The 16,231-nt window shown below is 36.2% G+C and overlaps 1 protein-coding gene across 1 annotated transcript in view; it reads right to left on the bottom strand.

Annotated features, from left to right (window-relative positions):
- BBS9 (Bardet-Biedl syndrome 9) overlaps positions 1–16,231 on the bottom strand; it is a 271,708-nt gene that overhangs the window by 120,483 nt on the left and 134,994 nt on the right. Inside the window, exon 20 of the mRNA XM_042817230.1 lies at positions 13,048–13,270. Coding sequence (XP_042673164.1) covers positions 13,048–13,270 — 223 coding nt within the window. The remainder of the gene's footprint in view (positions 1–13,047; positions 13,271–16,231) is intronic.

The raw sequence follows: 16,231 nt of genomic DNA, 5'->3' as shown, positions 1-16,231 counted from the left end.
GTCTTTTTTTCTTTGCATTGAAGAACAACAACAACCTGTGTTCTTATGAAGAATTTGCTGGATAGTCAAGCTCACTGAAGGCCTGTTGGATTCCAATTCTTTTGGAATTCAATTCAATTCAAAATGACTGCAACAAACCAGGTATTTTCTTGGGTTTCTTTTTTTTCCTTCCCTGTGAAAATAAGCTTACTGACTTCATACACTGAGTGACCAAAGGCCAAGAATATGTATCACAAAGCAGCACAGAAGTGTTCTCTGTCCCTTTGATTTAATTTGGTCATGTCTACAACACTAAGTACAGCATAGTACTGTATAGCACTATGTACTATAGTACTGCCCATAGATGGGCAGCAGCCCATCCTAAGAGCGAATGAGTTTACATCGAGGATTCAGTGTGCACTCTGCTCATGTTTTAAACGTTACAATTCTGACCTGATCAGAAACTGATGATTTTGTTCATGATTTCACGTTCAAACATTGCCCTACAGGTAAATGCAGACTTCTGCCCTCCTTATTACATATTTATTAGATCAGACTAGCATCAAAAATGCAACAGATCCATCAACGCTGTACTAGTACATGACAACAGGTTACAGGATTATGAAGGCTTGAAAAAGTTTATTTGTACTGAGCAGTCATTTTAACATTTGCTCCTGAAGTTTTCCTCCTATATATCCACTGCTAATGAAAAACAACGAATGACTCAAATGGAATATTTCCTTGATACCAAATTCAGGTTTAGAAGGAGCACATACAGGATACTGGAAGTGTTAAGCTTTACTGTCTTTTGCAGCAAAAGTTACACACATTGGGATAAAGTGTGAGAAGCCACATTATTCCCTTTCTGGCTTCTCTTTCACCATGTTTCTATGTCACTGCTGAAGAAAAGCTTAAAGGGAATTAGCAAAGAATAATACCAGCACCAGAAATGCCCCAACTCTGCCACACTATTCTTTAGAGAACAGTTACAGCAGAGCAGAGCATAGAAAACTTCTAATTCCTGTTAATTAAATAATCTCAGAAAGACCAATACAATCCTATCTTGATAAATTACTTGGGAATACTCCCATGTATAATATTTTACATATACAAACCACCATTTCACAGGCAGACTCTGGAAATAAGAACATTAAATACAAATTCAAACGATTAAAATACTGTTACTGTGCAGCATTACAACAGCTACATTAACACTCCAGCTACATCTCCTTCCTATGTTGGCAAAAACAAATTGTTGAAAATATTCAAAACCTCCATCAGCTGAGTATAGGTTTTCCCATAGCAAATGATCCAGAAGCAAAAGAGGAATTGAAAAATACACTGTCTAGAAAACAATTTGTCTACATGGAGTTATTCAAATTCAGATCTGGTTTCCGTTGTGTAGCCAAATAGCCTGTAAGGATAATGCCTTCAGCTGGCACCAAGCTTAATGATTTTTTATCGATCTGCCCATAGCTTAAGTGCACACGTAAGGATATGGATTGTTAAACAATTCTTATTATCTATCACTGATTATGGAAATATAATACGTCTTGCAGCAGCATCTGCACTGTCTCTAACATGAAACTGTACTCACAGCAGACCATTCATTTAGTCCTGTGGACTCTCTAACACTTGTGGTATATTTTGTGCACCAACTAAACGCAAGAGTTTTTTTTAAGTGCCCATAACGTGACAAGCCCTTGTCTGTTACTGCTTATGTTGTAAGAAATCAAGTTCATTATTTGCAGTTGAGTTGCATTAAATGCAATTGTACAGTAAAATTGCAATTGTAATTAACAAGTTAAATTTAAATTGTTTGCATTTTCTTCTCCATGATTCCTAGCTTCTCCTCAATTAAAGATTTGAGTCAAAATGAAAATAATAAGGAAAATGTATTTCAAATTCACGTTTTTGGCAGCTGCTGAAATCAGCCCTTGCAAAAGGTTTGGTAGAGTTATTAGTACTACATGTTGAATTTATTTGCTACTCAGTATTCATCACGAATTAAGGGGCATGAATTAATGAAATTTGAATATTTTGTTTATCACTCTATCTCTGCACTTGTCATGAAGATAAGACAATAGCATTCCCATAATTGTGCCAAAGTTGCATGAAAAACATACAGGGCTTTTATAGATCCCTAATTTTGTATTGCTTTTTGCTTTTTCCTTCCAGATCTTAATTCAGTGTTTGTCTTTTTTTTTTCATTTTTTTTTACCAAAACCAGACCTGCGATGTATTACAGTCATTACCTGTGCCTTCCTTTCTATCCAAACACTGAAGGAACTCCATCCTGAACTCCATCCTGAAGAAGTGAATTCCAACTCTGAATGCATTTTTTAAAGTTTATTTCAGTTGCATTCTGCTAGGTGTGTAGGTTACTACAGGAATATAAGTAAAACAGTAACATACACTGCTGTGAAATAAATGAGATCCTGGCTAAATTAACGCAATGGCAAAACTCCGAGCAACTTCAATGAGGCCAAGATTTCACCCTTATCTTGTTGATCAAGACAATTATTTCACTGTTCAGAAGGACAAGACTGCCATGCTAGCCAAGAATTTCTTAATAGATCCTATCTTGCACAGTCTTAATTGTATGCACCTCTATAATTATTCCTTTTTCCTTCTACCAAGGTAAACTACTGACTTGCCAAAAATATTACAACATAAAAAAACAGCATACACAACACAGACTTTTCTTTCAACTTAGCAGAAAGCCAGAAAGACCAAAGCTCTTCTGCATATAAATCTTGCTGCTGATCTGCAAATGAATAATTATCACTTCCTTACCACTCATTACCATCCACTGATGCTCACACCTGCCGAAGTGGCCAGCCTGCGTTAGGAAATGTTTGCCCCAAGAACTGAAGTGTTCTGTTGGTTTTGCAGTCTCACTGCAGAAAGGTACCTCTTTGTCAGTGAAGCACAAAGTGCACACTTGAAGGAGCATCCTACACAGCATGGACTGACATTAAGAGTAGTCTAACCATGAAAAGTATAACTAAACATCACATATATTTCTACACACATTTGTAATATACTCCGTAACTCTATTAACCAAAATGACCCCATGTATATGTGGTTCAGTAGCCAGAAGGAATCAAGTTATATACATAAAAATCAATTTTGCATTACACTAGAATAAAACTCCACTTTTAATGTGCTACAAAAATGACCTAAAACAAAGGCTCTTTTTTGGCAGAAATATACCAGTAGTTTATATTCAAAGATGTTTGTGAAATTTCTTCTAAGAAGATTGTAGGACAAGCACTTTTCTCTCAATAACTAATACTATGACTTAAACAAAATTTATTAATTTGTTCTCCTCAGACTTGGAGAATATCACAAACATTAATTTTGTCAATTTAGTACTTTCCATGGAAAAACAGTTGTTTAGAAGTTATTTATTGCCATGGGCACCATAACAATTTTTTCTTGCATTCAGAAGAACTTTTAGCTCAAAATTCACTGCATTTTCCTATGCTCCCATAATCCTACTATCTATAACATGCAATATGGTGCTTGATTGGTCTGAACATCTAATTATTTTCCCCTAGATTATGGTTTGACTCTATGAATTTCCTTCTTCTCAGCAGTTTACAGTAGAAAGTAATCAGACTTGGCATATCCATTAATTTACTCCATTAACTTTCATCTCCTGGTTAATTCCCAGCTGTAACACTACTGCTGCCTGCTTTATCAATCACCTCATTCAAATGAGAATGTCAGGTTACAGCTTCATTTAAGCATGCTGGGACAGCACACTATTAGGGCACCTAATCACTATCGTGTTTACAAAGAATCTTCTCCATTTTAACGAAGATCAACAAAAGTTGTCAATTCATAGATACGTAAATTGATTTTAAGATCATTAATCAGACTTTACTCTGCAATATTCTCCATGATTTTCAGTATATAATTCAAGAATCCACTTATTTCTAAGCTGCTTTGGATGCAGTGCTCAGGGATGTGACTCGGAGGAGGGCTGTTAGGGTAGTATGGTTAGGTTGCAGTTGGACTTGATGATCTTAAAGGTCTTTTCCAACCTGAGCAATTCTATGATTCTATGAATGTCACCAGCAATCTTTTTCATTAGAAAATATCCTGGTATGACTGAAAAGTTTATTTGTAAATAAGTGCTAGAGTGCTCACATGCTTATCGGTACTCTGATTCAGTTTTAAGATAATAATAAAAGATTTCTCAGTGGAGCTATAAAATTTAATATAGTTCAGCACCACATCACCCACATTAAAAAAGGGTGGCCGTAATATTTATTACCCACTAGTTCTACTATTTCTGTTCAGCCATCCAGTTGAATTGAGGCATCCTTCATGAACCATATACATCAGACACTCTCTTTGATCACTAATGATAAATGTAAGAGCTGAATAAATGTTCTTTGAAATCTAGAGTGTGGCACAGCTGCTTATTGTTACATTGAATATGGCATGTCATTAAAATGGAAACTCAGTTAATTCAGTGGAACATCCCACTAATCATATCTCCAAAGGAATACCACTTCGGGTGAGATCTGTAATTTACAGTTTAGTTTTTCTGAAGGGGAAAAATTGCCAAGCTTTGCTTAAAGTCCAAATTAATTAAAGTACATCTTTCATTAAAAGACAGAGAGATACTGGCAGTGCACTTTTCTGTGGTACTTGAATACTGAAAACACTCAGCAGACACCCAAGAGGGATGCATCCTACCACATTAACCATGTATAACTTATCAAGCCTGCTTTTTTGTTTTCGTTTTTTACCAGTTTGCTGGAGGTTTACACAGCCCTATGAGAAACTCATCTGCATTATCTGCTTAACTGAGTATTATTTTTATGAGTATTTTAGCAGAAGGTGAGCTAAATCTTTGTTTCAAAGTACAACTGAATGAAAACAATCTTTGCAATTCAAGTTTAAGTAGTTTTTCATTTTTGCTAAATCCACCTTATTACTGCTGTTCGTGGTTCAGTCAATGATACAATTCAAGAGGAAAAAAAAGAAATGATTTGAAAGAATTTTCACATCTGCCAGTGTTATGAAGCACCTTATGTTTGATTTCATTACATTTTCCAGCTGAAACACCAGATGAAAGTGTTAGAGCCAGGTGAATCTGAATAAACACAGGGGCAAGGGAAATGTGAATTTATGAACCTTGGCTTACCCCATGAACACTGGCTGAACCATCCATACCAATTTCATGAGCAGACTCTCACCAGCTGACTGTTCACAAAGCAAAGCGATACAGACATAAATATGACGGCTCTTCAAAAATGCCACAGTTCTTTAAAAATTAAAATAAAAAAAACAATAAAACAAAAAAACTGAAATACAGATGATACACAACTTTGTAACACTTGGATATTCAGATTCAAGACGAGGTCAATTCTTTCCTCCCTGAGAAAAAGTCATCAAGTCCTTGGGGTACAATTCACAATGTCACTACTGAGGAACTTTACTGCAACCAGATTTGCATGCTGTCTGTGCTAGATGTATCACTCAGAAATTAAAAGGGAAATTGAGAGAGATTTTACCCTCACTGGGTGCCATCCATAGCACACGATGCTCCCTTAAAGTTCCACTGGTTTCATTTCAGGTTGATAAGAAGAAGTATTCTTGCAGAGGCACAGACTGCATGCCATGCTCTAAAACCCGGCCCGTTCAACTACAGCTGAGTGCACTGATCCAGACTCCCAGAGGCAGTGAAACCCACCCTGCACTGCCAGATGGATTTGGCTGCATCGTATGTTCTCTGAATCTCAAGTGCTCCCTCTCAAAGAGGTGCAGTTAACCTCAGGGAATTATTCTTTAATTGCAGTGTAGTTTTCCATCATAGTAAAAAATTATCGTATATTAGGACAGACAGTCCTGACTCTCTGAAACTCACAATCCAAGAAAATCTTAGCAGAACTTCCAATAAGATTCTCATTTTAAGCTTTGTTATCATGTATTTATACATCTCCAAACTAATCCTTCCAGTATGGAATTTGTCATGCTTAGACTAAGACACGAGGCTTTAAATATTAGACACAATCTTTTACCTACTAGAGTTGTAAGACCTTTAAAACTATTTTTTTTCTGTTTCAAAAAACCATTGGGAACTTTCCTGTGCGCAACTCAAAACCAGCTGTACTTTGCAAGTGTAAACTTTCCAAGTGCCTGGCTCTCTGCAGATTTTTGGCAAATCTTTTTGAAACATTGAAAACTAGGAGCCTGAGCCAAAGCTTACTGAAGTCTATGGAAAAACTCCCAGAGATTTCATCAGGATTTGGATTAGGCCCCGAAAGAGTCCGAAGTAATTGAAAAATCAGATCTGCGTGTATAAAATATGTAATTTTCACTGGGCTTAAAACTGCTAGACTCCTTCATGGTAATGAGAAGATCAAATATGTTATAATTGGTGCTAGAGATGTACAGAGAGTATTGCACCACTAATTACCATGGATTTCCACAGCTTTGTACACGTTACTTACAATACCTTCATGACAAAAACAATAAAATCAATCTCACACACACTTTTATTTCATTCTAAAAAGACCTGAACACGGGGGAAAAACACTAATATTACAGTTCGAGTGTTTTTTTTTTAATTCAGGATCAAGTAAAATATGGACTAAGAGCATCCCTTCAAAACCTCTAGATCAGGTTTAGTGATAAAAAAAAAAAAGTCACGCAAATAAACTATCTCACCCTGGACATGCTTGCTCTGAACACCTTGGAATTGTGTAATGCTACAAATTTCAATTAATATTTACCTAATTTATGAGAACAGAAAAGAAGAATCAGGTTTACTCAAACTGAACGTGTCAGAAAACAAAAGCAGCAAATACAAAATGATCAAGCAGTGGTGCTTAAGACAGTGGTCACAGCTTCAGCTGACAAAAACTGATGCACATCTCTGCCGACTAAAGGATGCCACTTCCAGTCAGTTGAAACTGCATGAGCCATTAACTTTGACACATTCTGGCTTGAGTTATATATGATGCCGTGCCTCTGCTGTGAATCTCTCCTGGTGCCATTCTGTGGAAGAACCTCCTTTGTCATGGCTGTACTAACAAAACGTAGACAAGTGGTAGCCTTGTCTAGATAAGGACTGAAAAGAGAAGTAACACTATCTGAATGACAGAGTTAATCATGATTGTTAATGCCTACAGCCCATCCGTGAACGTTGAAGCATTCCCTGTATGATACAGGTCCTCAAAACATCACAGAAATATAATACTTGAAGGAGTCAAGGCAAATGAGTCAAGCAGAAATCCATACTACGGCTGGACAAACAAGATAGGTTCCTCAATAGTAACACACATGAAATAAAAGGATTATACTAATAGGCTTTATTTTAAAATAGATGATCTCATGTTACAGCCTTTTAAAATAACTACCTAGGGCTTTCTGTTTGTTTGTTTTACTCACTAGTGTTGAATCTTCTGAAATGAAAGGCCAGAGGCTGCAGACTTCCTATTTTAGCAACACACAGCTTTTTCTGTATCTTTGAGCATTTAACTACTTAGAGCAGATTTTAGAAGTTTAATTAATGTTCTCTCAAGGCCAAAGAATACAGAATATAAAGTACAATGACAAACGTGATCACTAGGGAAAATTATTTCAACTGACAATTTTTGTTCACCAAAACCTTACCTCAGTATTACAAATCTTTTGTGACCACTTATGGTTAAGTAGGACATATTAAAATTTAATGGATTTCAATGCAAAGAGTCAGCAGTAGGACTATACACACCAAGGCACTAATGTGTTGATCCGAGCTGTGCTGAGATGAGGCAAGCTGGAATTGCAACACTGCCAACTAAATTTCATAGTATAACAAATGAATGAATCCCAAATCTCATGCGGGATTTCTTTTTTATTCATTATGTATGACATTTTCCTCTTCAAATTATTCTTTCTTTTTTTAAAACGTTGTTGCGTTAGCCTTCTTAATCTTTGCCCTCCTTCATTCTGTGGTTTTTACCAGCTGAAATATCAATTGAAGAGGGGAGATTTTCCCAACAATACAATAAAAATTTTTCACCACCCTGCATACAAAAATCTGTTTTGCTACCCATCTTGTTTTGCTTCTTTTCACTCTAAAAGAAAAATCAACTTTAAAAATAATTTCAATGTTTTACCATTTCTTATGCAACCTCTGTAACAACTTGAAAAAAACAATTATCTCAGTCAACCACCATGATTAAATTAGGCTAAATTGAAGACCACATCACACATTTTTCCTCATTCTCTTCCCCTGCCTATGATCCAATTTCCGAGGTTGTACAGATAGATATAAGTATAGACTGCAAGGTAAACTGGCTTACGAATATCCAGTCATCTGTAACTTGTCTTTTAGTCATAAAACACCTAAAAACAAATGTAGGTAGGTGCTGCAGCACAAAGCTGAAAGGCATTACGCTTCAATTCTACTAATACAGATGTTACTAGCTCATGGCATGACCTTGGGTGTGCCACTTAAGTTCAATTTTCCGTTTCATAGAATTAAATTACCAAAGCTACTAAAACAATGGAAATAAAAGTTTTAAAGAGAGAAGTTACAATGGAAATTAGTTACAAGGAGTAACATACCACATCAGAGAGCCAAATAATGTTTCTGGCTCCACCAAGCCATTCTTAAGCTTTTCTTGAGCAACCAGAAAATCTCTTTACTGTAAGTACTCCCAAAATTCTCCCTGATGACTTGCTACTCCCCTTCCTTTTCATTAAATCAGCTTTACGAAGCAAGGGACATATTTGACTTTCAAAAATAGATCCCAAATAATTAGTTTTAAATATCCAGTGTTACTATTTGCTTGTTTCTAGCCTTTTGAATTAAGATAGAAGTGTTCACCATGAACACCTGATAAATTCCTTCCAAAATATTTTAACAGTAGAGAGCTAGTAGTCACGCTAAACTTGCACCACTGTATCATGTTGCATTTTATGCCATATCAAGTCTCATTATTAGCTGGCATGACACAATACAGCAGAAGTGCACGGCAATGCTATGGGCTGTTAAGAGTTATGGCAACATTGTTCTTACTGTGATTCTTACGTGATTACCTGCATGGCAATTAGCAGAGCACAATGTTATGAGCTCAACAGCTGGACCATGCAGAACTGCAAGAATTGGATACAGAAGCACAGAACGATTGTGCTGTTTAAAGATTTAGTCTGTTATGCCTTTGTCAAACCTTCCCATAATTTCATTGCCCGACAGACACATGTTAGTACCACAGGCTTTTCTCTGCAATAACTGCTTTGGGCCACTGAGACTGACAGTTAACCAAGAAAATGGTCTTCCTATCCCTTTATTGCTACCTCACACAGTCAGAGGTATTTATCATAAGCCACCTGAGGGAGTATAGTTACTTGCCCTGACTATCACAATGAAGGAACTGTGTATATAGTTGCATGGACATCAAAAGTACAGGAAGGAAAGCAATGAAGTGTAATGCAGAGTGGAGAAATAATAAAAAAAAAAAGTATGAAAATTTAGGAAAAGAGCATGAACAAAGAGCCATACTGGTAAGAAGGAGCCTTACTAGAAGGAAGACCTACAGAGAAGAAATAGAAAGTACACATTTTACCCAATGTTTCCCTTTGCCTTTATTAAGGTAGAGAAGTAAGGGAAGTTTAAAAAATTAACACAGTGATGGGTGGTGTGTTTTAGTTTCAATGCAAGCAAATGATCTTAGACAGGTAGAGAAGCAAACCCGAGAAAAACTGCTGCAATATACAGCTTCTACTTACAGAGAAATTTTGGCCAAAAAAAAAAAAAAAAGAACAAAAAATACATAAATGTTACAATGCAAACATACGTTGATTTTCACATCAGATATGTTTGCACATGAGACGTCTGAGTGTTTTAGAGAATGAAGGGTAATGAATGGGATATTTCAGTGACAGCCACATTCATTCCAACCAAAAAAAATCCTATCTAACCAACAAATGTAAGAAACACACCATCTTTCTGCATAAAATGCAGAATTCAGTCTTTCAATATCATCAATTTTAATTTTTCACTCTTAATAGATGACCCAATTCCTGAGGGAATCAGCCTCCCAAGACACTATATTTACCAATCTATATGATTTTAAGCAAGCTAGAAAAGATGAGTTAGAATTTTCTTTGCAAAATTTAAAGTGACTTAACGTCAATTTCATGTTGAAGTGCTTTTCCAAATGAACCAATACAAATGGATTGACATGTGCTGATTTATAAGTGTGCCTGCAAGATCTCTGGGCACAGTTAGGGAAAAGAAGTCCTCAACAAACTGACTTTCAATGAGAAACAGGCAATTCTATTAAGGTTCAATTCCTGAGATCACATGTAGGTACAAATGTGATCGAGGTAACTCCCAGGGCACTTTCATAAATATCACCCCTGCATCATGAAATAGCAAAAACAGGCAAGGAGCTCTATGAAAATTATGAGTAAAATGCTGGATCTGATTTGGATAATGTCAAAGTTTCCACTGACCTCAGTGGACTACATGTTCCATCAATCAGTACTGACCAATATTCAACTGATGTTCTCCTCATGTGTAGCAGCACATCAACTGAGGATTCTTTAGGAAATATGACATATGTTGCTGCATTCCACTTTTCCAGCTAAGAACACAGCTTCAAATCACTGATGAACAATACTACAGGATTTTGAAAATACCTTCTTTTACAACCTTCAGGAAAAAAAAAAAAGAGAGAGACAGAGAAAGAAAAAAAAACAAAAGGGAAGCTTTTGTCTTCCAAGAAATGACTTAATTAAAAAAATTAAATATAAATAAATTAAAACAAAACAAAATAAAATAAAGAAGAGGAAAAGTGTTTGAAGAAAAATTATGTCATAGTTTAAAAGTAAAAATCCTTTCTTAGACAAAGTACTGAAGTGATACAGCAGGAACTGCTAGAGGATGAAGAGGATCACATTCAAACTGAAGAGTTGTGAGGGACACAAAATATAGGTGAGGCAAATAGTGCAAACTGAGCTCCAACCAAACACAGACTTAAAGAACTCTCAGAACACCCCCAGCTGACATATATTCAGGTTCTCAAAACAATCTTGAAAAATACATCATAACAGACCTCTATAAACTCTAGAATTCATTTGCTTCAGGTAAGCAGGAGTTATTCTATGAATACTCACACTCATTAAACTCAATACATGACAGCTTGGGTGGTCGACAACACCTTCCTTCCAAAATCACTTGGCTTTGACTTACATGTGGGTTGGCCCCATTCCCCAAGACCCTCACCCTTCCCCTCATTCAGATTTCTATTGCCAAAGGCAACACCGTGTATGATGCAGTCTGATGTGCCTTGCAGTTACCTATGATCACATTCAGCCAATCATTCTGATCAACTTGTACGAAGTTGACAGTGCTTATAAGAACATTTTGCATACTGGAAAGCTATTCTGCCCCTCTTCGACGTTTCCTATTCCTCTAAATAGAGATAATTAAAAAAAAAAAAAACCTTCAACTAATTACAATTGTTATGCTCTTCCCTGAATTCTACTCATCTAAGTTTCTCTTAAATCATGATTCTCAGTCATTTCAACCGAATCTTCCTCGCAAAGAGGAATCATTAAAGATATATAACTACGTCCCAAAGCCAGAGTTTTACTTTAAGAGGATCATGTTACTGACTTGTAATATACAATGGCTTGGTTTGGAAGGAAGCTTAAAGATCATCAAGTTCCAACCCCCTGCCATGACAGGGCTGCCACCCACTAGATTAGACTGTCCAGGGTCCCATCCAACCTGGCCCTGAATGCCTCTATGAGGCAACCACAGCTTCCCCAAGCAACCCGTTAATGTGCCTTTCCATGCTATGAGTAAAAAATTTCCTCCTAACATCTAGCCTAAATCTCCCCTCTTTTAGTTTAAAACCATTCCCCCTAGTCTGCACATACAAAAGTTGATCTCCATCTTACCTATAATCTCCCTCTAAACACTGGAAGGTTGTAATGAGATCTTCTCCAGACTAAACAAGCCTGACTCCCTCAGCCTTTTTCATAGCAGAGGTGCTCCAAGCCCTCTGGTCTTTCTCTTGGTCCTCTTCTGGACCCACTCCAGCAGTTCACATCTTTTGTGTTCTAGGGGCACCAGGCAGTAAATGCAGTATCTGACAAGGGGCCTCCCAAGGGCAGAGTAGAATGGGACAATCACTACTGTAGGTGAAGGATGTCATCGAGGCCAAAGAACATAGTGACATCATGTGCTTTAGGAGACTATGAAAGCTGAATGAGCTTCCTAGCTAAACACAGAGCTGGAAGCTGGAACAATACCATGCAGCCTAGTCAGGAGGAGTATCTGGTGTTTATTAAGAGAAGAGAGGCAGGTAGAAAAGTCTTGCAGCCTAACAGAAGATGCTATCTTTCAGAATCTACTAAAAACCAGATCAAAAGTAATTTTGCTCCTGGTGTTAACTAAAAGTAATAGCTTTAAAAAATGGACACAAATAACATTTTTGTTTAAAATGTTACTCCAAGATTTTCATTTTTAACATCGTGCAATACTGAAATCTCTAAATTCCTTTTCTAACTGAGAAATATAAATCAAGGCTAGTTTGATCTTTAACTTCATAAATCATCTACCCAGCTGCCACTTCCTAAACTTGCATATTGTTACATTGACTATTTTGTATTTGACATAGGCACATCACAAATTTTGTGATACTACTAAAATTCTCAATCAAAAAAGTAGGATTTATCAAGAAAATGGAATTTCTCAATCCTCACTTTTCCATCACATACGTTAGAAATGCACATGTTCATTCAATTGAAAAGTTTAAAAATAAAAAACTGATAAAGTATTTGGAGTATCAAAACAACCATATGGGGTACATTTGCTCCATAACTTATGCATATGCTCTATGAAGAGTTATAAGTGGTCAAACTGGGTTAATAATATAATCTTAAAGTTTTATCTAGCTCATTCTGTTAGCTCGCAACACAACCAGTGTTTGGTTTCCACAACCAGCAAAAATTAAGCTCCAAACATAATCAAGTACTCATCATTTTTAATTTTTTATATACAAATATATGCTCTAAATTATGAACATAAAGTTCATGTCTCACCTGGCACAACAGTGGCTTGCTGAGTGGCTGTTTCGGTGCTTAAAGAAAGGCGACCACCTTTTGCCAATCTATCACAGAACAGGCTGATATTCTTCTTAAGTCTGCTAGTATCTTTGGGCATGCTTAACTGGCTGCTGAGAGACAGGGCTTGTTCCTTAGAGCTCTTTGACAAGCAAGTCCTTAGCAAGAAAGAAATGGCAGAATCCACAGTTTCTTCCCAACCCTAGGTTCAGGAACAGGAAATAAAAATAAATTAGGTGACATATAATATGACAGAGCACCTTAAACACAAAGTTACAAAAGAAGGATTCAGAATTTTCAAATAATACTGATATGTAAAATACAATTTGGAGATTCACAAAAGTCATAGCCATCAGCTTGTACAGGTGAAAAATTCCCCAGCAAGCCAGAAGGGGGAAAAATATTTCTAATATTATTCAGAGAAAAATAAATTTAAATAATAATACACGGACAGTTTGAGACAGATAATGATTAAATTCAGCAGTTGTATTAAAACAGTGGACAAACAGAAGTTCCTGAATGCAACATCTAGAATTCATACAGACATCAGAATTAATATGTAAGTACATATATACATATGTACACAGCATACACATAATACGTACACATAATACACATATACATTAATATATAAATACAAATATAATGCTTTTTATATATCAGATGAAAGATGTGTGATATTTGGTATAAGATAAAATAAATAAAGCACTTACACAGACAGCACCCAGTAAAAAAATCTAAGTTTCTTTCCCGCAAGGCACTTTGAGGAGCACCTTTACAAATTAGCATCAAGTTTGTGCTCTCCAGTATGGCCTTCAGTAACACAAACCAAAGACATTCCTCTGAGTAAGAATTCTGGATGGCAAAAGTCTTATTATTTGTTACAAAGCTATTAAATGTCTCATAATTTACACATTATTTCATTTATATAGTGCTTGATGTAGAATCATCTCTTCTCGATGCATTCTGTAATCTTAAACTATATTTAATATTGAGACCTCGTGATTAATTTGGAATGTCTTCCAAGTCAGTCACATAGTTGACTCGTTTTTCATTACAATCTTATAGAGCTTGAAAGGTGTTAGCCACCAATAGATAAGACTTTGCAGCCTGCTAATTTCATGATAATTTCTCATGATCTCTCTCAGGATTCAGCTACTTACAAGCAAGTTTCATATATGTGCTGCGCATACGTGCATGCATAGGGAAGTAATACTCATTTGTCACAGCATTAGCATCAACTCTCACAACAGTCTTTACTAGGACTTATTTTGACTAGAATCTTTATAGACTTAACAAGACTTGAGGCAACAGTCTGGAAGCAACCAACAGAATCTGCCTTCTAAACTAACAGAAATCAACACCAAGGCAGCTCTTCTGGTGGTAATTACTCAGGTAGAACAAAAAGCCAGCTTTAGTATCCAGTTGTAGTCAACTGAATCACAGTCTTCTAGTTCATAGAATCCTCAGAGTTGGAAGGGACCTCTGAAGGCCATCCAGTCCAGTTCTTTCTCATGCTGTATTATTCTTGAGTGGAAATGATCAGCTGAACAGCAAAATCACCTCCGTAACAAAATTCTGTGACTACATGAGCGCAATGTCTAGTCTGCTAGACAACAGTGGAACCAACGATTGTCAGAGTCCACTGTTAAATAAGTTCAGTGAGTTTCTTTTCTCAGATTCACATGGTTTTTGTGGAGGGGAAGATACTAACACTGAGACTCAAAGAAGCAAAAGCCATCCTTCCTGAACTTGTTGGTTCCTAAGAACAGATCAAGAACAGATTCTTAGATGCTGTCAAGTACATTGGTAAGACTAAACGTTATATGTACTTCATATAACTGGTCAAAACACGCACTAGTCTTCACAAACAGGGTCCTGAAAATATGCTATATTTGTATTAAAGGTTAATATTTTGAAGAGGAACTGGATCAACTAGAGGTTTTTTGGTTTTTGTTTTTTAACATTTGCCTTTCCTGACTTGAAAACAGTACCAACATTAAGCCATTGTCTAATCAGAAAATTTTCACCCCCAAAATATGCAAATTAGAATAATAATGCCAGTCAGTGCTGTGATAGCTGAACATTTTTCAAATATTCTAGAAAGAGTCCATCAGAGTGTAATCTACTGACCAACCTGTGGTGGTGACAGGAAATAATCCATTCATCTGTCAATTTAAAGAGCTTAATGAGCTGGTAAATGCCGTCTACATTCCCACATACTGGGCAATGAAACTTAATATGTACAAAGCATCAAAAGCAGTCAAGCCAGGTTCTCCTAATTATACGACAAACCATGAAAAGTAAGACAACATAAACCCAAGAATCTTGAGTTTCACAAAAAGTGAAAGGAGGACATGGTTAACTAATGTCAGCATACAGATGCTTAGAAACTGGCCAATAATATTTCTCCAAATAAATTACAAAAAAAAAAAAAAAAAAGCATGTAAAAGGAGCATTTAAATAAGGAGATTGAAATACAAACTAATGGAAATCAGGAAATTAAAAGTGGCTGGTAGTCCCTGGCTCCCACAGGTATGTTTCACTTTGTATCATAGCCTTAACATTTTCCATCCCTCATTCTTGCATGTAATTTCCATGTAAAACTATTTTTTCAGCAGACAATAAAACTATCTCCTCCAATTTAAAGACTGTTTGGCCTATTAAGTCCATTCAATTTCAAAGCAGCATTAGTGATTAGTAAAAGAATACACAAGAGTGATATCTACTTGAAAAAAAAATCTCAACAGAAACTTTGTTGCAGTGATTTTATCCAAGTAAGAATTAATGGCTTCAAGTAAGACTGCACGACAGAATTCTTGGTGCAAAAACAGGGAGAACTGAAGCAACAAGAAAATTTCAACACTTATGTATTAAAAAGGAAAAAAGATGTTTGAAAGTACAGGTGGTCTAGTCTGTAACACACTGAAGAGTGATTCTATAGTCAGAGTTTTAATATTCACTAGTGGCTTTTGCTTAACATTCTGTGCATTTGAGGTCTGAAGGAACAGCTTCAGTAGTATAGTACTACTGATTCATCTTCCTATGACCAGCAAACATTGCCATAACTGCCACAACAGCACTGAACCAGTATTCTCAGAAAGGGATCTTAAATCATGTAAATTCTTCACATTGATTGTGTCATCTGAAACAGATATGAGAA

The sequence above is a fragment of the Centrocercus urophasianus genome, unplaced genomic scaffold (genome assembly GCF_019232065.1).
Source record: "Centrocercus urophasianus isolate 14NV4802_14NV808 unplaced genomic scaffold, USGS_Curo_1.0 seq_16, whole genome shotgun sequence".
Classification (NCBI taxonomy): domain Eukaryota; kingdom Metazoa; phylum Chordata; class Aves; order Galliformes; family Phasianidae; genus Centrocercus; species Centrocercus urophasianus.
This window is presented reverse-complemented; position numbering and strand designations above follow the sequence as displayed.